The 22,294-nt window shown below is 39.0% G+C and overlaps 2 protein-coding genes across 3 annotated transcripts in view; one reads left to right on the top strand and one right to left on the bottom strand.

The window, feature by feature from the left end:
• Window positions 1–10,519, top strand: part of LOC144208201 (all-trans-retinol 13,14-reductase-like) — a 31,556-nt gene extending 21,037 nt beyond the window's left edge. The window contains exons 10-12 of one of the 2 annotated variants that reach the window (XR_013328845.1): window positions 1,268–1,434; window positions 4,564–4,821; window positions 9,942–10,075. Coding sequence is in view for 1 of the 2 variants with exons in the window: in XM_077733921.1 (XP_077590047.1) it covers window positions 1,268–1,434; window positions 9,942–10,101; window positions 10,186–10,334 (476 nt within the window). In the remaining variant the exon portion in view is untranslated. Of the gene's footprint in view, window positions 1–1,267; window positions 1,435–4,563; window positions 4,822–9,941; window positions 10,102–10,185 lie in introns of those variants that run through there. The other variant, XM_077733921.1, reaches the window with a different exon arrangement.
• Window positions 10,520–10,980: 461 nt separating this feature from the next.
• rpl23 (ribosomal protein L23) lies at window positions 10,981–22,120 on the bottom strand. Its single transcript, XM_077733922.1, has 5 exons — window positions 21,973–22,120; window positions 20,186–20,269; window positions 16,413–16,541; window positions 14,979–15,092; window positions 10,981–11,113 (listed from the first exon to the last, which is right to left on the bottom strand). The coding sequence occupies exons 1-5, from the start codon at window positions 21,983–21,985 to the stop codon at window positions 11,031–11,033; spliced, it is 423 nt and encodes a 140-aa protein (XP_077590048.1). The 5' UTR covers window positions 21,986–22,120; the 3' UTR covers window positions 10,981–11,030.
• Between the last annotated feature and the right edge of the window lie 174 nt (window positions 22,121–22,294).

The raw sequence follows: 22,294 nt of genomic DNA, 5'->3' as shown, positions 1-22,294 counted from the left end.
CCGTGTGTTTAACGCATGCTAAGCGGCATGAGTCCCTTTTTAACTTAACACCTGCACTCATGTATAACATCAACTACTTCACCCTGTCACACATACAATATGCAAAATTTACTCCATGACATTGAGTTGACAAACTTTTGGAGAAAAAAATACTTCTAAGAAAGGTTTTACCACATACTGCTATTTAACAAAACACGAACATAAGAATAGTAGTTGGTTCTGTTACGGCTGTCAGCTTGGACAAATACTATGTAGTAGGGTGTGTGGTTTCTTTTCATTTACAGGTACATGGAGCTGTGGCTCCACCCCTGTGACAAAGCCCTGCCTGAAACAAAGTGACAAGTGGTCAAAAAAAGCCAAAAAGCAAGCAAGAATTAAGAGTCAAGTCAGTGTGAACTGACAAATAAAAGGGTTTAAATAAGGACAAGAAGTGAATCTTGATAGGAGGAGGGATGATGGGGAAGTAGTCACAGCTGTGTTGGCCTGGGCAAGGCTTCGTCACAGGGGTGGAGCCACAGCTCCATGTACCTGTAAATGAAAAGAAACCACACACACCCCTACATAGTGTGTGTCCAGGCTGACAGCCGTAACATTTGTCAGTCACTTTCACACTGCAGACAATCGCGTTAAGAATAAAAAAAATCACTAATGTGCATAATTCAGGAAGCCGAATTGCCGCTTTTGTCGCCGCTATTTGACTACATCACTGACCTACACTGGTCTATATCACTTATAATTTTGGTTGTCTTTGTCTAATTTACCAAGTTTAAGCAGCAGTGATCCGATAAATAGGCTGGGTATTTAGCCGCTTTTACATAACATTTGGGTTTTGAAAATGTTTTATTCATATTTCACTGCATTTACAATTCCTGTTAAGTGTGCATCATCCTGTGAAACACTTTCATGACAGCCAACAAGAAATCAAATGTATCATTATTGTCGAATAGGAAACTGACAGCCACATCCAAACTAATTCCTCGTACTACATCATATATGTTTGCTCACGCTCAGCCTCCATTCAAAGGGCCCGTAGACACTAATTTCACATGGACACATATTTTTTCCGCCATTTATATGGTGGATGGCTGGAGTTGGGCAATCAGTCCCTATATTTGTCACTGACGTTAGTTTTTTATGGTGTAAGTAACCCTGAAAATCCATAGGAATCTATATGGTTAAAATGATCTCCAATCTCTTGGCATGTATCTAGACCCAATTAAAAAATGTTTCTGTGAAAGTACTTCTCATGACTTTTATTTCCATTTAGGAAAGTCTTGTATGACTTTGTTAACCATGGCACGCTATGAGTGGTTTGAGGAATGGGAGGGAACAAAGATTGGTAAGAGGGGACAGGACTACTTGGATCTGAAAAACAGAATGGCTCAGGAGCTGCTGAATTGGGCCATAACCATCTTCCCCCAATTAAAAGACAAGGTGCGTGCTTATCATTGTATAGTAGCAGATATACAATCAGGGTTAGTGTTATACCGTGTAGTATGTTCAATATATATGTACTATGTGTACCAAGTAGAGTGTCTCATTTGAGTTTAAAGGGAAAGAAAACACCTAGTATAGATTATCATGTGGAAGACAATAGCTAAAAAAATAAATTGAGCAAATCAGAATTTTTCAGACCTCTGATAACATAGAAAATGAAAATATTATGAAATAAACACAAATAATCAAACCACTTATGGACACACTCCGTTTGGGATGACTGCACCATCAATTGTACCCACACTTCATGTTACCAAAAGTACATTATTATTGGGCGCCATAAAGTAGAACAAGCTTCCATTTTGTCAAATCTAGTACCACCAGGTGTTTAAAATGTGATATGAAAATTACCTAGTTACTTTTTGCTAATTTATAACAATATTTAGCAACGACCCTATTTATTTCTAAGTGTTAAACAAATTCTTAAAATCCAGTACAAAATATTTAATTTAAATCATTTATTTTTTGAAGCGCTTATCCTCAAGGGTTGAAAGGCATGTGGAGTCAATTCCAGCCAACAATGGTACCAAGTGAGCATCACCGGTGGCAAGCCAATCACAGGACAGATGGAGACAGGCAATCACTAATACCTATGGGTAATTTAGAGTGTTCAACCAGCCTAGCATGAATGTTTTTCGGATGTGGGAGGAAACCGGAGTAATCGGGGAGAACATTCAAATTCCACACAGTGTGGACCGACCTGGGGTCAAACCCAGAAGTAACGGAGGTTGTTAAAAGGCTCCTCAGTGGTAAGGCCCCATGGGCGTGTGAGATACACCCAATGTTACTAAAGGCTCTGAATGTTGTGGGTTTGTCATGGTTTACGCACCTCTGCAACAGTGCGTGGTCACCGGGGACAGTGGCTCTGGATTGGCAGACCGGGGTGGGAGTCGGAGAGCGGAAGGTCTGTTCCAATTGTAGGGGAATCACACTTCTCAGCTCTTACGGGAAAGTCTTTTCAGGGTACTAGAGAGGATTCAGGAGGGGCGGAGCAATAGGTTTTTTGTCTTGGCCGTGAAACAGAGGATCAGCTCTTTATCCTCGGTGGGGTTCTCGGGATGCATGGGAGTTCACCCAACTAGTCTACATGTGCTTAGGGGACTTGGAGAAGGTGTTCAACTATGTCCCCCGGGGATTATGGGGTACCGAAAGTCCTGATATGTGGGGTCCCTCCGGTCCCTCTGCGTGTGTCAGAGTCAGGTCTGCGTAACCGGCAGTAAGTCGGATCCAAGACTGGTCTTTGTCACTGATTCTGTCCATAGCAGAATATCTGCGCCCATGGTATTCAGAGAGTCCAGTTTGGTGGCCTCAGTGTTGCGTCCCTGTTTTTTTGCAGATGATGTAATTCTGTTAGCTTCATCAAGTCGTGATCTCCACATTTCTGAGCCGCCAATTGTATCTCCTCGATCGTAGAAAGAAAAAGATACTTGTAAGAGCAGTGAAACAAAGGCACATAATCCTGTTGTATTTTGACAGGAATAATATACCGTATTTTCACACCTATAGGGCGCACTTAGAAGTCTAACATTTTCTCTAAAATGAACAGTGCACCTACTGAGTCGGTGCACCTTGTTTATGGGCTATATTCAAAATTTAGTATGACCCTGACTGCTGGACTGATTGGTTTCATTTCTTGCCGACACGCTACTTATTATGATCGACCCAGCGGATGTTCACCCTAAAAATAGCCTCCCAGTTCATTCCAAGCATTACAGTAAATCCATTGAAAACATCCAAGGTGAGTGGCAAGGCATAGTGTTTTCAAACCTCAAAAACACTCTTAATACTCAAAGAAACAGCACATTAGAGCTATACAGAAGGGATGCCTAACGTGAATGACAACAGAATGCAGGTGTGAATGCTTGGAAAATGGACTGAAGCCTTGGATTGAACACAATTTAACAGCTTTGCAAATACAAAGACGGGCAGGCAATCGGGCCATATAACAGTGAGGAGAATCAGCGTGGGGTGAGGCTTGGTCGTGATGCATGTAGCGAGTTACAATAGATTGTGGAGAACAGGGCTTAAGTGCGGCCGGCACTATTGTTCGAGCTTTCGCAAAAGGTGGCATCAAGTGCCCGGGATACACAACACTGACTGACAGTGAGAGGGAACATTGCATGTTCAATGCTGAACTCTTTAAGACGGAAGATTTACAGTTCATCGGTTTTGTAGATGTTTAACTGCTGTTTAACTTCTATTAACATGTGTACTTTTTACCTCAATAAAGCACTATCAAACTAAGTTTTGCTCATGTTGCCTTTAAAAAAACACGCTAGCTGCTAGCATAACATACACTGGCCCAGTTTTATGCTTCCGCCCTATCCGAAGAGGGGCCTTCTGTATTGACAAAAAACAGAAAATTTACCCACAACTGAGAATGCACCCTTTCAGATGGTGCATTTTATAGGTGTGAAAATACGGTAGCGGTGCACTCGCTCTTAGAACATGGGTACATCAGATGTCATTTATTGTCCCAGATTCAGACCATGTTGTGTAAGTTTGTGTAATATTATTTCTAACCCTTATAGAGCTTTCATTTAACCCATCGGCTGCCATTGACAGAGTACTCATAACCGTATCAGAACTTTGTGTTATAAATCCACTAGATAAAGCTCTTATAACAGAAATAGCATCTGCACCTCACAGTCAACATGAATCGGACGTCTACCGCCATCAATGGCAGCCAATGGGTTAAATGAGTGCTCTATAAGGGTTGAAAATAATAAAATTCAGTGTATCACCGGCTTGCGTGGAGGTTCTGATCTAACCACTTTAACAGAGGTATTGGGACATGACAATAATAGTATAAAATGTGGGATGAGCACGGGTGAGGCAAGTTTGTCTATACACACACACGAGAACAGGATGTTTCATTCCTGTCACCCAAGAACACAAATTGAAAAACATGTACACACACGTCGATAATACACAATTTATTGATAATTTTGATATTAGATGTTTAGAAATTAATGCTCTGACATTGACAATGCAATGACAAACTTGATCTCTCTCATGATTATAATTTTGAGAGCAAGAGATTACCCGGTTGATTACTTTCCACAGTTAACTCTATCTCTCTCATGATTATAATTTTGAGAGCGAGCGAATCCAGCGACGAAATGTCCAGCGACGAATACGGCGATGAAATGTCCAGCGACGAATTGTCTGTTCGGGTAATTGTCCGGCAACTAAAAGTCCATTCGATGAAAAGTCCGGGGACAAAGTGTCCGTCCACCAAGTGTCCGTCGACGAAACCTCCGGGGACGAAGTGTCCGCCAACAAAACAACCAGGGACGAAATGTCCGTCAACAGAATGTCCAGGTACCGTTAGAAGCATACTTGTCACTTTTTACATTTTTTTCCCATATTTTCTACATTTTTATTTTTCTACGTTTTCAACTCGTGTACACCGTACAACAACTTTTTTGTGTAGGAAAACATTTTTATTTTTACAAAAGTACGTTTTTTTGGGATAAAAAAACAATCTCATTTTATCCATTTAACCTCTAATTCAGACCATCTCGGTAATTGGTAGGAGACAAAAACGCCATGCTAATATTTTCATACTTTAAGCAAGATATGCGCTTGTGCATTCCCTTTACACATGTCCGCCTTCTTTACGTACATATAATTAAATTTAGTGCACACAAAGAGCACTTCGTCCACTTTGGGAAAAGTTAAGGGTTTAAGTAAATATGTGCTGCGTTGCATTTGTACGGTTTATTATCACTTAAGGGCAATTGCATTCAGTATTAACGGAAGAAATTGGCCGAGGTTTACAGGTATTGTTACAACTCCCCCTGACGGTAAGATATACACAGGAGTAGCAACTACCACAGCAGAAAGATTCAGTCAAGGATGAGCCAGACATGTTGCACCCTGCATTTTCATAGTTGAAACAGGGAGAAATAATCAGTGATTGGTTGTCTTCAATCCAACTTTATTGTAATCTTTATTAACACATAAAACGATATACAATTACACCCATATATATATATATATATATATATATATATATATATATATATATATATATATATATATATATATATATATATATATATATATATATATATATATATATATATATATATATATATATATATATATATATATATATATATATATATATATATATATTGGTTGTCTTCAATCCAACTTTATTGTAATCTTTATTAACACATAAAACGATATACAATTACACCCATATATATCCCCATATATATATATATATATATATATATATATATATATATATATATATATATATATATATATATATATATATATATATATATATATATATATATATATATATATATATATATATATATATATATATATATATATATATACAGACAGACAAACAAAATGTACAACTACACCCATATATAAACGGTCATAACTTGTTACCTTTTGTTTTTACAACTTAGAGAAGTCCTCAACTATTTAGCTGGGTAAACAATGACATCTCAATAACATAACTTCCTTTCTACGACCGTCATTGATTCTGCACATAATGTTGAAACAGGGAGAAATAATCAGTGATTGGTTGTCTTCAATCCAACTTTATTGTAATCTTTATTAACACATAAAAGGATATACAATTACACCCATATATATATATATATATATATATATATATATATATATATATATATATATATATATATATATATATATATATATATATATATATATATATATATATATATATATATATATATATATATATATATATATATATATATATATATATATATATATATATATATATATATATATATATATATATATATATATACACAGACAGACAGACAAACAACATGGAACCCAAAACATAATGTACAACTACACCCATATATAAACGGTCATAACTTGTTACCTTTTGTTTTTACAACTTAGAGAAGTCCTCAACTATTTAGCTGGGTAAACAATGAAATCTCAATAACATAACTTCCTTTCTACGACCGTCATTGATTCTGCACATAATGCTAACGGATATGGCGGCCGAAGGTATCATGCTAAATGCTATTCCACGTGCGTGAAAACTTCTTTGCTACGACCGTCAGACTCCACATATCATGCTAAAGGTAATGGCAGCCGAAGGTAGCGTGCTAAATGCAATTCCATGTGTGTGCCCTGAGACTCGAACATTCACACACACACACATTTAAAGTAAATAAACATTACTAACCATTATCTTCTTTCACAAATGTTGAAGTGTATATTACAAACCACTAACTCAACTGGCCTCTACAACAACCAGGTTACCTTGAAACACGGAGAAATAATCGCAACAGTGATTAGTTGTCGTCCTCAATCCAACTTTTTCTGTAATGACTATGAATCTCCCGTGCCTCGAACTAAGTGCACCGAGACATCAATAATAGATTACCGACAGACTTTAACGTGTCACTCTTTCTATTTGGATCAAAGCATCAATAATCGAACTCCGATAAACATCCAATCCAAAACTAGTTGTACATCACACATCATTCATAACTTTAACACTATAGCATGTCACACACACTGCAAGTACCCTTCAATGATAATTTATTAACAACAAACTCCACTAAAACCTGGACTATGGGATAACATAAGGGAAGCAAAAGATACTTAAGTGGCACCCTCAAATAAAAACGGTAAAAAAAAACACCCTCGCAGACAGGTGTTTGAATACACACCCACAAAAATACAGGAAATAAGGCCGAAGGGTGCCACTGTCATAACTGATGTAATACAAGTCTAGACAGGGGAATACACTACATGTATAAATGCAACAAACTATATGTAAACCCCAGGGTGTCTAATCTTAGCTCAAGTCCCCCTATGCAGCCCAAAATAATTAACTTTATCAACATATATACTCAATATAATAATGACTGGCACACTTACAATACCAGGCGAAACTAGGGCGAACAAAACTTAATTAACTCTAGACATTAAGAAGTATCTTAGAGAAAATAAGCACTCCACTGCCTCAGCATCGACAATCACAAGCAGTCAAATGAGTCATGGGGTGAACTGAAAAATAAAGTGCTTTAAATAAGGACAGCAAGTGGATCTTGATTGGAGGAGGGATGATTTGGAAGTAGTAACAGCTGTATTGGCCTGGGCAGGGCTTTGCCACAGGGGTGGAGCCACAGCTCCAGGTACCTGCAGAAGAAAAAGAAACCAGACTGTGTGGTGGGCCATCAGGGCCTTCAAGGCCTTCTCTGCTGGCCTAAGAAATATCTGAATCATATATGATATTTTGTCCATCAATACTTATTAAATAATTCCAAATTGTCTGTTGGCTTCCTTTCATTGCTTTTCCCCCTGGTTGCACTGCTTCCAGATGTGTGTTTTCATATTGAAGCATTTAACCAATCACCTTTCAGCCAATATTTGTTGCCAGGGTCAGAAATCTGCCTCAAGGCCTTCACAATCAGTTCTGCCGGCTCTGCTGCTTTAAACAAGCGTCGGTAAGACTGTTGCTTTAACCAATCAGAAATCGATTTGGTGACACCAAGGCCATTTCGCACGCATAGGGATACGTCATCGCTTTCACCAACTATGATTGGCTAGTAGGCGGACCAAAGCCAAAGTGAGCCAGCCAGAGATCAAAAACTCCACCCATAATGGCCAACAGAGGAAAACAAATGGATTTGGTGGCAAATTTGATCACAAAGCTATTTTCCAGACGGACTTTTCCAGAAAAAAATGGGCATCATTAAGAAAGGGCGATCAACTCTAGCAAGCCTGTTACAGCCGGGAAAAGGGTGTGTCCGCCACTTTCAATTTGGGAGAGAGCTACCAAACTGCATTTGGAGCGAGCTGCACAAGCAAATATATTGTTGTGTTGATTTGAAGCCATTTTCAACACAGACTATGCCAGAAATAGGACAGGACAGGCTCGACTTTCATCATTAGCTTTGCTGGCGATAGAAAAGAAGGAAGAAAGAAAGGAGGATGGGTATTGTGTACAGTTAAAAAGGATAACATTTAAATTGTGGGCCTGGTTCTGATATCTGAAAAGCTTCAGTGTTTGTATTTAATCACTAAATGCTGCTAGGAAGTGGATTTTACCCGTTTTAGTGCAATTTTTGCTGTTTCGCCATTGACGACATCAGTCGCTGTCTTATCCCGGGGACATCACCATCTGGCCTGGTTGTAATGTCCCAAATGCTCCAGTATTTGTATTCAATCAATAAATGCTGCAAGGAAGTGGATTTTACCCTGTTTTAGTGCATTTTTTGCCCTTTCGCGTATGGATTTATATGGATGTATATGGATGGACATATCAACGTACATCGCTGTCTTTTTCCCTGGGGAAATGATACTCTGGGCCCGGTTCTGATGTTTAAAAAGCTCCAGTATTTGTATTTAATCAATAAATGCTGTATACCGGCTGGATTTTACCCCATTTTCGGGCAAGATTTGTCCATACGCCATGGAGTTTCACTGCTGTCTTTTCCAGAGAAAATCACCCCCCCTGGCCCGGTTGGAATGTCTGAAAAGCTCCAGTTTTGTATTTAATCATTAAATGCTGTTGGGAAGTGGATTTTACCCCATTTTTGTGCATTGGTTTATTGATTATTTTTTTCATGTTCCGCAGCTATAGCTGCAGTAGAGGTTTTATAGCCATAAAATAGTTTTTGAGGGTTGGATTGATTCGTTGAAGGCGCTACGAGAAAATGCACGGACCGCCACTGCCACACCTAAAACAACACACTCTACTGTAGTGTGTACCCAGGCTGACAGCCGTAAAAGGTATGCAGTAGAGATGTAAAAAAAAATCTTGTCTGGATGACCGTGGACTTAGAAACACTTCAGATAAGGATCTTGTCCCCGAGTCAGTTTATCAATTTGATTTAACTTTTGCCAATGTCTGTGTTTCTGTGAAAATATATGTATGCCACATTGCATTTGAACAATTTTTAAACGCTCAACAAATGGAATTTCAATCATTAATAATGGGCGCATTTGGTCAAGGGGGGACAGGAATGTAAGAGAAACATAGTGGTTGTTGTGAGATGACCAAGTGAATTGAATTGAATGCTTTTATTGTATGAGATAGAATGAGAGCGAAGAAATGAGAGCCCAGTGAAGGGTAGCGTCCTTTGTGTGCTATACAGAAATAGCACTCATTACTGACACTGCGGCTTAAATGCGATGCGCCATATAGTCGTGAAAATACGGTATTTTGCACCATAATTGGGAAGCATGGCTGGCCACCACTTCAGGGTGTCCCCCCCACTTGGTGTCCACAGTCGGCTGGTATGGACTACAACAACCCACTCTTTTGAGTATAACTGATTAGGAAAATGAATGAATAATTGGTAGGCAACCTGTTTAAGATGTAACTAGTCCTCCAAAGTGTTATTAACTAAGGATGTTTTCACTGAAACAGTATACATTTTGAATATAATTTTAAATGCTTGTATTTTTGCCTTTAGGTGATTATGATTGAGGCTGCTACTCCTTTGACTAATGTCCACTATTTGGGTGCACCAAGAGGTGAGATGTATGGTGCTGAACACAACTTGGAGCGCTTCAGCCCAGAAACAGTTGCAAGGACCAGACCGCAAACACCAATTAGTGGCCTGTACTTAACAGGTGGCTAAGGCATTATATGTTGAAACCACAGTTCTGTACCAAAGTTAGATACTCTCATGTAGCTCACTCTATGTTTGTTTGCAGGTCAGGATGTGTTCTGCAATGGCATGGCTGGAGCTTTACATGGTGGACTGCTTTGTGCCTCGGCTGTACTGAACCAGATCCTTTATATTGATCTTCTCGCTCTTAAGACACGGCTTAAAAAAAGAAAGGCGAATCATAAGTTCACCTGAATGTAAAAATTGGAATTACGAGCTCGTTCACTTTATAATGTAAATTGTATTGCATTGCATTAAAATACAATGTTCTGTAATTGTATTCTGTGAATTGAACTCAAACCATTAAACGACATTTGAAATATTCTTAAAATTCATTCTTGAAATTGTTTGACAAATGCTCTCGATATAAATTGTGATGATTTTTTTGTTGGTTTTGGACAAAGTAACTACAGTAACAAGTATATGTATCTCTCTCTCTCTCTATATATATATATATCTCTATTTATACACACACACACACACATATATATAGATATATATATATAACCCTAACCCTTTTCTCCGCAGAACTTTAGTTTCACTATACACCAAAATGCTTTGGACTTTGGACTGGACTAAATAAAGATTCAAAGCATCTTGAGAAGCTAAGGACTAACAAACCATTTGTTTTGCCACTGTAGTTCAAACTGGTCTTCAATGCCACCATTGGGTGCAGGTCTTCATTCCGACCGTTAAAGGAAACATTCATCAACACCGTGAAGAAAAGCTGGTCAAGGTTAGGTTAAAAAAAAAAAACACGTTTTTATGACATTTAGAATGCAGACAAAATGAATAAGCCTTATTTTTCCAGGAAAAAAAACATAATAAACATGACATGGAGAAAGGTTTATGAATATTTTTTTATTGAATACAAAGTGTCTGTCGAGAATCTTAGGCAATGCTTCCAGCATTTGAGGCAATCCTGGGCCAAAGATCAGCACACTCCTTTGCTACAGGGCCAGTGATGGCAGAACCTGGTGGAGGGAGATTGGTGTAAAATCATTAATCACTACTGCTAACCAGCCCAACAAGTGTTAATCGCACAAATCAAATTGATCAGATATTCGTTCTCCAATCGATTCGTAGCAGACAGTAGGTAATATGGGCAATTGTGAGAGCATTGGGGGGTGGAGGTATGAATTAGATTCACACATTTACTGTCTTGAACCTACCAACCTGTACAGTATTGTATTAGTGAGAACGTTTATGACAAGTGTAAATACAGTTGTGCACCTACTTATGAAATTAATGGGTTCCAGATCTTTTATCCTCAGTAAAGCAGTACTTTATATGTTAACAAAGATGGCGGCGGCTCTTTGCTCTCCAGTTAAGTGCTCAGTCATATTGTAATTTACGAACGTCTGAGAGGCAAACTTATTTTTGTCACCGGGATTTAATTACTCTATGTAGGAGATGCGATATATCCAACATAAACAAATTACCAACAAACCTACAATATCCCCGAGGACATCGAGACCACAGGGATCTCTGTGGGTAGTCGGACCGCCCAGCATACGACGGAAGCGGCGATGGGAGGGAAAGCAAAAGCGAGTATGTCGGGCGGCCCTAGCTGCCAAAGTTGGTTGCCTGCCAGATCAGGGATACAATCCCTCCCTCAGTTAATCCTCACCTGTTTGTAAACGGGTCCACTGAGGAGCGCTATCGGCATAGCTCTACACAAAGCCCTGAGCCACTTGGAGCACCATGGAAACTACGTGAGGATGCTTTTCATTAATTATATCTCAGCCTTCAACACTATAATACTGGACATTCTGGCTGAAAAAATCTCCCACCTTGGACTATCCTTACATGTGCTACTGGATTAAGAACTTCTTAAACAACCGTCCACGAACTGTTAGACTTGGTCCCCACCTCTCTTCCTCCATTACACCGAGCACTGGCTCCCTCAAGGCTGTGTACGGAGTCCTCTTCTGTACTCCCTGTACACTGACCCACCAATGTAACTCCGTCATCAAATTTCCTGATGACACCACTGTGGTCGGACTCATCTCAGGAGAGAATGAGTCGGCCTACAGAGATGAGGTCAACAAACTGTCTTCGTGGTGTTTGGTGAACAATCTCACACTTAACACCACAAAAAGTGAAAATGTACTGACTTTCGCAAATCCAACACAGATCTGGCACACTCCTAATACGACAGCAGCGGTGAATATGGCCCAAAAGCGACTCCATCTCTAAGCTCACTAAGCTTCTGGTAACCTTCTATAGAGTCACTGTGGAGAGCATCCTGCATAACGCAGGTACGCCAGAAGCACGGCAGATGACAGAAAAGCCATGCAGAGTGATAAACACCGCCCAGAATATCATCGGCTGCTCTCTGCCCTCACTCAATGGAAGACATTGCCAGCCCCGGGACAGTTTTTCCCCCCCAGAGTCATCAGATACAGTAGAAATGTCAAAAGCTGAGGTAACAGGAAGAGACAACTTTGTCTCGTCACTGATTGAGACAACAGAAAATGGATTGAACTGTCATCTCACCCACAGTGACGAATTTTATATCCTCTTGCGCGACAGCTCGCATTTGTCACAAATCAGACAAAGTAAGTGCTTTTGCAAGAGGATTCCATACTTTTTTGCAAGGCAACATGAAGATAACAAACTAATTTAAATGAACTTTGAATATGCACACTAAACTTACTTGTAAATTAGTTTGAAATTTTGATACTTTTTCCTAGGTTTGCTCCATTTTCCCCGCCTCCACCCTGACTTTCAGACGCAAACTATCGGGAGAGGGTTATTTGCTTTTGTATTCCTTTCAAAATATTCCAAAAACGGTGCACACTAATGTCTTCACAATAGGATAACACACGATCACTTACCAACAAGTAGTATATACGCCATTCGCACTGACTAGTGGGAGAAAAAAACCGCAAGGCCCCACTCAGTGCTAGCAGAGACATTACACAGAGTTGCGGGGAGCGTGACACTGACCATTGATGATCTTATGATCAACCTCTCACATCGGTGGTATGCTCATATCAAAATTTGTCTCAGATCTCAAGATAAATATTGGCTCAAAATGTGACTCCTCTCAAATTGCTCGTATGTCAGGGCACTCGTATGTCGAGGTACCGCTGTTCTTGACTTGTTATAAATCTCAATAACCTGTGCAGTAATGTTAATTTTCATCATCTTCACCTGACCATTTTATTGCACAGGTCTCATCTTTTTTTTTAAATTAAAATCAAGCACTCATTGCGAGTACAGCAGACGTACTTGCATTGTAGATAGACTATTTAAATATAATATAAAAATGTATATTATTTACGCTTCTAGCTATATAAGCAATAACATGTCATTAACCACGGATTTCATGGGATGACTATCGGTTACTTTAAATAAACGCAGATGAATCACCTTGTCGTGTGGTACTTCAATCATATGCTTCACCAAGTCACGTTTTGGTAGTGATGGGAGCCTGTCCCAGGTAACCCTGACACCCCGATCCCAAATCAGCTCCGAGGGACTGGTCAAAGTGAGTGTGACCTGGTTAAGTTTTTTGGAATTATTTGATTTCCATCGCTGTAAGTACCATATTTTCACGACTATAAGGTGCACATGAAAGTCTGAAATTTTCTCCAAAATAGACAGGGGCGCTTTATATACGGACCAATACTAAAATTGTGATCACGATAAAGCAAAATAAATCTGTGCATAGGGTACACAGACTACTATTTTCCCGTAAAAAAGTACTGTGCAGTGACTGCTGGGATATGTAGTAGTTCCGTTTAGTCAATACACCCAATGGATTGTGGCCTGTATACATCGACATCAATACAGCTTGATGAAGCATGGAAAGCACCAATGGAAAAGTTACGCTAGCTACCAGCTAGCTACTATTTGCAAATGGATTGTGGCCTGTATACATCAACACAGCATGACAAACGGTGGCAGGCAGCGCCGGGCTAGTTACGCTAGCTACTATTTGCGAATGTATTGTGGCCGCCTGGACGAACGTATTTAACTCAGCGTTTGCGATGGACAATGATTCAATTCGGACACAGAAAATAAGGACTTTGGTGGTTTCGTGAGTACATTGTAAAATGGCTAAATAAGGTACAACCGAACTCAGTTTCGCTTCCGTTGCCTTTTTTAAAGCGTGTTTTTAGCATGCATTTGGTGCATGTAGCACCAAATTAGCGTGTTCGCCGTTGTAGTATATTGATACTATGAGTGACAAAATGACTATATATCCCAGCAGTCACTGCGCAACAGATAGCATCTGGGGCTGCTTCCGTAGACACCGCTAATCCATAAATAATATATATGCCATGCCTGGCTGTGTCTAAAAGAACGGTGCGTCCTTTGTGTGTAAAATACAGAAATAGCACTCGTTATTGACACTGGGCCTAAAAATACGATCCGCCGAATAGTCGTGAAATAACGGTACATCCAATGGCTGAGCAAACAAGAATACCATGCCAAACACCAGGCCTTTATATCCCAGTACCTTCCCACATTTGCCCCACTTTTCCATCTGTGGAATTAGAATTACAGGGATGTGTTGCCTTTTTTTTTAAAAGATCATTTCATGCACAAGAGACTATCCATCCACTGCATTATACATTTTAAAATGTCCATATTTTCAATTAGTCATACACAAAAGAAAGCCCATCCCAAAAAATAAATAAGTGCGGGATTTCCATATTTTTGTAATTTAAAAATTTAGATAAAGATCATAACTAGGAGAATATTTCTTTTATTAATTTAAAAAATAAGATCTTAGATATAATTTCTGGAAGACAAAAGGTACATAAAATGATATGTATATGAACCTTGTTCATTGATCACAAAAATATAGTATTGGAAACAGCTTACCTTTCATTTCTCCTTTATTATTAACAATGACACCTGCATTGTCCTCAAAGTAGAGAAAGACCCCGTCTTTCCTTCGATATGATTTTCTCTGCCGGATCACAACAGCAGGATGCACTATGGTGAAAAGAGTAACGCACAAACAGAAAGCATTTTAAACAATTACAAGGCATGACCTTAATGTCAAATTTGCAGTGGGTAATGGAGAAGAATGAAACAATAATCGAAGGATTACTGTAGTGCATAGCCAGTTCATAGGGTGGTTGAAGGTTAAGCAGATTAAAGTGCCTAAAAGAACATTGGATATGACAAAGACTACTTAAGGTAAGCTGGGCCATATGACAAAACATTTTTTTTGTGATTAGAAAAAAAAAAAAAAAAATCATACCACAACTTTTTTTCTTTCTAATTTGAAACTTAAGTAAATAAATTACTTCCCTCATTATTAAATTATGAAAGTAACTGTTACCTTCAGAAAAGAGAATATAAATTAAACTGTAAAAAGTATTTTTGTTTTTCTGTTGTGCAGTAAAGATACCCCCCAACAACATAAAATCTGCAGAAACTTTGAAATGCATCTTCTTTATTTTTATAAAGTTTAATTTCAATCAAAAATTGCTGTGCAATATTATATAAAGGAAATCAACCTAAGAAATCATCACCATTGGCAAGCAGACTATTTTCAGCCACTCAAAAAGAAAGTCTAAATTTGCCTTACAATTGGGTACAAAAATTAAAACAAGTTGTATGAACTGAACCCAAAGCTTTAAGATTTCTGCAACGTTTGCAGAACCTTTACATAGAATGGGGAAACACCCAAATAACAAGTTAGAAAAATCTTACAGGCTGTCCTCAAATGATGACAGTGGGTTCAGCACATTAACAATAAGGCTGCTCTCGGTGCATAGGTATCTACAAGGCATTTAAAAATAAAATAAAATTAGAAAGAAAACACCAGGAAGAATTTACTTGGATCTTTTAGTGGATCAGCTCAGTGTTGTCCTGCTTCTCATAATCGCTCATTTTGGCCATGTTAATGTCCTTTTGCGTTCGTGCTCCATTTCATCCTCTATTGCTAGCAATGCTCATCCTAGACAGCCCTATTAACATGTATGATTTTTTGGTATATACTTTCTGCTACACGGCCATTACTCGTGGCACAACGGTTCGGAAACAATTGTGACAAAATCGAGAATTTTTTTTTAAGGCAATCACTACATTTTTTTTTACCACCCCTACATTACATCACTGGTCATTGGCCCAATTGGTTGTCAAACTTGCAGAATTAAGTTCCCCCCTTTGCTTAGATCGTCCCACATTTCTCCAATACGCTGGTAAATTCATAAATCCCTAAATATTCCAGCCTGTCGACCACCCTGACAATGTAAAAACAGACAACAACAAAAAGTCATTTATTCATGGCAAAATTGAACTCACCCTTCTTCCTGAGCTCAGGCTTGCCTTTCTTGACTGTCGCCATCACCATATCACCTACTCCAGCTGCAGGGAGACGATTAAGGCGCCCCTTAATACCTTTCACGGAGATGATGTAAAGGTTCTTGGCACCTTGGACAAAAGTAGTAGACACATAGGTTAAACCCAGGTTGCAACAGTTAGGTCAATAAGCCCGGCATTAAATCTCGCGAGAACCAACCAGATTGGTGCAGAGTACGCGTAGTTGCCACAATAAATGATGTTTAATTAATGAACTAGCTCATACTGTAGAGATAGGCCTGCAGCAGGAGGGAATTTGGTTGGGCAATGCAATAATCTCGAGTATCAGATGCAATGAAAATTCTAACATGAAACCCAGAAACTCGCATAAGCTTATTGGTTTGTATTCTATTAAATCTCCCATGTTATAAGGACTGACATTTGCACAACATTTAAGTGAGACTTTTGAGTGACACACGGAATTACTGACTGTAAAATCAACAAAGACCCAAACACAGATAAACTCGAATAATAGTTTGCAAAAAACACTTTCAATTAATGTAAAAACATGATAATGTGTGTGACTTAAATTGTCCTACGGTACCCTTTTTTATTATTTTTTTTTTTTTACATTTTATATAAATTTTGCGTGAATCACATTCACTCTGGATATACTCAGTAAAAGGGAAATGGAACAAGGATACTCCTGAAATGGGTTCGACGGAGGTTCGCTGCTCTGGAATATGCGATATGGCCACCCTTCACCACCACAAATTATTTTAAATTAAAACATTTATAAATGTCACAATTCACACTACTAGTGGCAAAAAAAACCCTCAGAAGGTGGGAGTCACTTAGCTCTGAAGGAAAGTGGCAGAGGCCATCGCTCTAATCAGATAATAGAGCTCTCCCAGGGGGCTGTACGGCCAGGAGCCTCAGGGAGGGTGGATTTTTTCAGAAACGCGAGCCCCGGGCGACCTTACAGCGGATGCCTTCGTCCCTATCTAAAAACAGAGGGCCCTGGGCGGGCGGGCCGGCCTACCGGGAGCCTCGGTGAGGAAGCATTTTCCCCAGAATTGCGCGCTACGCGCGATCTTACAGCGGATGGTCATAGCCATTGAATATGGCAATCTTGGTGTCGTGTCCTTGTACAAAACCATATTTGTGCAAAAAAGAAACAGTAGTGAACTCCCCATCACCATGTTCCTTTATCGCCAAAAAATACACAGGCTACTCCTGCTGACCAGACAATTCTTGAGGTACAGTTGAAATGTCAAAAGTTGAGGCAACAGGAGGAGACAACTTTGTCTCGTCACTGATTGAGACAACAGAAAGTGTATTGAACTGTCATCTCACCCACAGTGGCGAATTTTATATCCTCTTGCGCGACAGCTCGCATTTGTCACAAATCAGACAAAGCAAGTGCTTTTGCAAGAGGAATCCATACGTTTTAAACGGCAACGTGCACGTAACAAACTAATTTAAATGAACTTAGAATATGCAAACTCAAAAATAAGTTTAATCTAACCTCACACTATACTTGTAATTTAGTTTAAAATTTTGAATATGGCTCACAATTTGAAACAGTGGCCCCGAGATTGATGACAAAATGGTTATAGCCATCGAATATGGCAATCTTGGTGTCATGTCCTTGTACAAAACCATATTTGAACAAAAAAGAAAAGATTGACCCAAATGGAATAAAGCTGTCAACCACTAAATCATCATCTTCACTTCACACATGACTTTTAACAATCACAAGCAGGGGGCACCGGGTTTGCCGGTCGCACCTGCTAGTTCAGAATCAAAACACTTGTGCTTTAAAAAAAAAACATTATTTTGAAAGATGGGTTAGATGAGAAAGGAAGATTACAGTTAAACGCATGCAGGCCCCACAGGTGATATTGCCCCCGCTAAGTCAACACTCACAGTAATGAGTATCCGAGCATGTAACCATGATACAGATGCATAATCATGAGCTCCCGCTATGGAGGAAGCTTTGCCACCACTTAGGATTGCAGAAGATTGTGCTGCCACCTTGGGGCGATTCAATAGTTTGCGCCTTTGCCAACTCGATACAAAATGACAACTTATTTGGTATAATTGGTGAAAACAACGGCGCGAATGTGTTGTGTGTAAAAAAGGGAATGTATACGAAGCAGGGAGTAAGCCTTTCAGGAAAGAGTAATGGCCAATTTCAAAAGAAAGGCTGACAAATTTTACTATTTGAGTGTTATTTTTGGTACAACATTGTAAATCAAATAGAAAATAGGACGGAGCAGCAAGCTAGCATATTTCAGGTCAGGCGTACTCATCAATACTTGCAAATGCTCAATGCTTGAGTTTACAGACTTTGAGAAGGTAAAGAAATTCAATCACTCGGCTATAAGGATTTGATAGCCGTATTTAGGAATCATTAAAGAAATCCAACTCTGCACGATGCAGTTTTGATCCGACAGCCGTTTCTTGCCACCATACTCTACAATGCAGGGTTTGAACTAAAGTACCGTGAGAATGTTAACATAAAACATCCATAAATCATGCTCTTTCTATTTCTGCTCACCGAAACACTTTTTTCCTGTTGTGCAGGATAGGACTCGGCGAGACACGAAGGTGATGGATGCGCTGACCCAAGACGTCTTTCCACGTCATTTTGGGAATAATTTCCGCACGCGAGTTTCCAGGTCCAGGCACACAAACACATCCAACAGTACATCACGCTTTTTAAGGATCAGAGAACAGGTATAAAGTGTGATTAATGAATGGGTGTTTTATAACTCCAGTCACGACAGAAAAAAAGTGATCCGGGGAGCACCTACAAAAACCGCTGGCGGACCAATCCGCCATGCGGGGCCTTGAGGGCACATGTAAAAACAACGATTCATACGTCAACTCTGCTGTCAGCTGTAACAAATAAAAGTTGAGTTTACACACTTAGAAGGTGAAGAAATTCAATCACTCGTGTATAATCCGTCAGCCGTTTCTGGCCACCATAAATAAAAATTAAACTCTGTACGATGCATGGTTTTGATCCAACAGCCGTTTCTGGACACCATGTCAACCCTGTGTGCACCTGGAAACTCTCTGGCTGAAATTCTTCCAAAAAATATGTTTGTAAATGATTTGGAAAGGCCTCCTACTTACGACCAATTATGACGCGTTAAAGGGACATCAAGCAAAAACAACTATTCTTACATCAACTTTGCTTTCAACTTTAACAAATAAAAGATTGAGTCTATTAAGATCCGACAGCCACTTCTGGCCACCAGAAAAAAATCAACTCTACGATGTTTGGATAAACGTAGCGAGAGAATCACCCATGAATCACACTATGAGGATTATAGATCAGGATCTTATGTGTGGTGCCTTCAGCCTTGCCTAAGAAAAGAGATGTCGCAGCTTCCCATTACATCGATCGTTTCATATCGGACATTTGGCAACTATGCGTTACCAACAGTGCCCTTAGGATTGGATAACTTTATTCGTCCCGTATTCGGGAAATTACATTGTGGCAGTAGCAAGAGGGTGATTAGACAGAACTGCAAAGCAAAAGCACAAAGCAAATCAAAGTAAATGGAATCATCTAATCATTAAAACATAAAAGCAGCAAAAACACAAAACGAACAAGAGTGGACAGAGCTACCGTGGCCGCAGGCTGCCGCTTAAACAGCGCCATTTGGGTTGCGGTAACTGAATCGGACTCAATCATGACGCGCATCTCAGGTACCCTACCTGACAAATCGTACATAAATGATGACATAACTGTAAAGGCATACCAGTGTTGTCAGCACAGTTAATAACCGCTCCAACAGGAAGACCCAACGAGATGCGGAACTTGGCTCCGGATGAACCCCCACGCCCTGTAAAAACAAACACTGGGTTCAGCATTCAACAAAAACATTTAGCTCAATTTCATATGTAAAATTCTAATTGTATATATATTTCTCTCTCTTGCACGCTTTGCTCTTTCTCAAAATATGTACAGTATTACTTCGACATAAGTGCAATTAGAGACAAGTAAAAATTCCAGCAAATATTTATCTTAGCATACAGTGACACCCCGACACGAGCAATTCGAGATGAGTAAAATTGAGCAAATTATTATCTCGAGATATGAGACAAATTTCGATTTAAATGTTGTCTCTTATGTCGCATCTCTGTGTATAAAAGATATGTACGTGCACTGGGAGGAGCGTTGCATTTTTTCCAGTGTTGATTCCCCTGTCAGTCAGCGCGAATGGCGGAGCGATCACCAATACGAGTATATATTACTTCTCGTTGGCAAGTGGTCGTGCGTTATCCGATTCTGAGGACATTTGTGTGCAACATTTTCAGAATATGTTGAAGGGAATACAAAAGCAAACACCTCATCAATAGTGAAAGTCAGGGTGGGGTCAGGGCAAATAGAGCCAACCCGGCCGGGAGAAGAAAGGTATCAAACTTTAATACAAAATTTGAATTAAGTTTAGTGTAAGGTTAGATTAAACATATTTTTGAGTGTCCGCATCGTAATCCAAATTAATTTAAATGTGTTTGATACGATAGCGCTGCCGTGCAGAAAGCCCCCCCCCCCCACTCATCGTAATCCGTATAATTTTAGTACTATTAAACCCGTTGTAGTAATATTAAACCACCAATTGTGTTACTTTGTTAATCGATGACGAATTAGAAGAAATAAAACATTTTTTTCCAATCCAATATCCCGTTTTTGGCGTTTTTTTTTCCATACGGTTGGAATGAATTAATTTGTTTTATGTTCATTTCAATGTGAAGCATTCGTTCGAGTTACGAGAAAAATGACATACGAGCGTAGTCCCGGAACGAATTCAACCCATATGTAGAGGTACCACTGTATGGATGTATGCAAACATATGTAGTAATATACAATACATTTAGTTCCACTATACGACTGTCTCACTTGTTGATTCTGAATACGCTCAGTTATATAAAGGCAGTATCAGTTGAGATAATAACTTCAATGTCTTTAATTTTCCAAATCAACTCGAACAAGGTTGATACCGAGACCCGCCATGGAGCTAAGTAATTGAAAAACATTTCATTTGAACAACTTTTATTTTTTTAGGTAGACAACTCCAGTGTCTCTTTTTCGACCGGCAGAACAGCTAAGCATCAACGCCGCGATGCAAACGTGGGCTGTGTAACATTAATTTTCCAATGGATACGAATTTGCTTGCGAGCGTCAGGCCGACTGGTTCAGGGCCGTATTTAGTGAAACAATGTCTGTATGTGTTAAAACACGGAAACATCAATTTTACAATCAACTCATGATTACTACATTATCGAACACCCAAATCATTACAACTGCATCAAACCAGTCATCAGACTTTGTATACAACATGGAGCCGCGTATCACATGTTGTTAATCGCTAGGCCCCATTCACAAGCCTGTTATTCAAATGTATATATACTATTATATGAATGGAAAAACTAAACTGAAGTCTATCTAAACATGCTGATAAAACACACAAACAATACAATGGATCTGCCCATAAGAAACGGGAAATAGCTGATGGAAAGAGATTCGACGAGATCGTTTTCTCACCTCTCTTCGACATGGTTGCGACGGAGAAAAAGGGCGATTTCCGAAAGGATTGTGGGAAATAAGGAACTACTCTCTTGGCTCGCGAGTCATAGTCACATGTATAAAGAACTAGATGCAATAAGGGGAGTTACGAGCCAATCGGCATTATATATATATTTATATATATATATATATATATATATATATATATATATATATATATATATATATATATATATATATATATATATATAGTATATATATATATATTATATATATATATATATATATATATATATATATATATATATATATATATATATATATATATATATATATATAT

Source organism: Stigmatopora nigra, chromosome 15, assembly GCF_051989575.1.
Source record: "Stigmatopora nigra isolate UIUO_SnigA chromosome 15, RoL_Snig_1.1, whole genome shotgun sequence".
NCBI classification, from domain to species: Eukaryota; Metazoa; Chordata; class Actinopteri; order Syngnathiformes; family Syngnathidae; genus Stigmatopora; species Stigmatopora nigra.
This window is presented reverse-complemented; position numbering and strand designations above follow the sequence as displayed.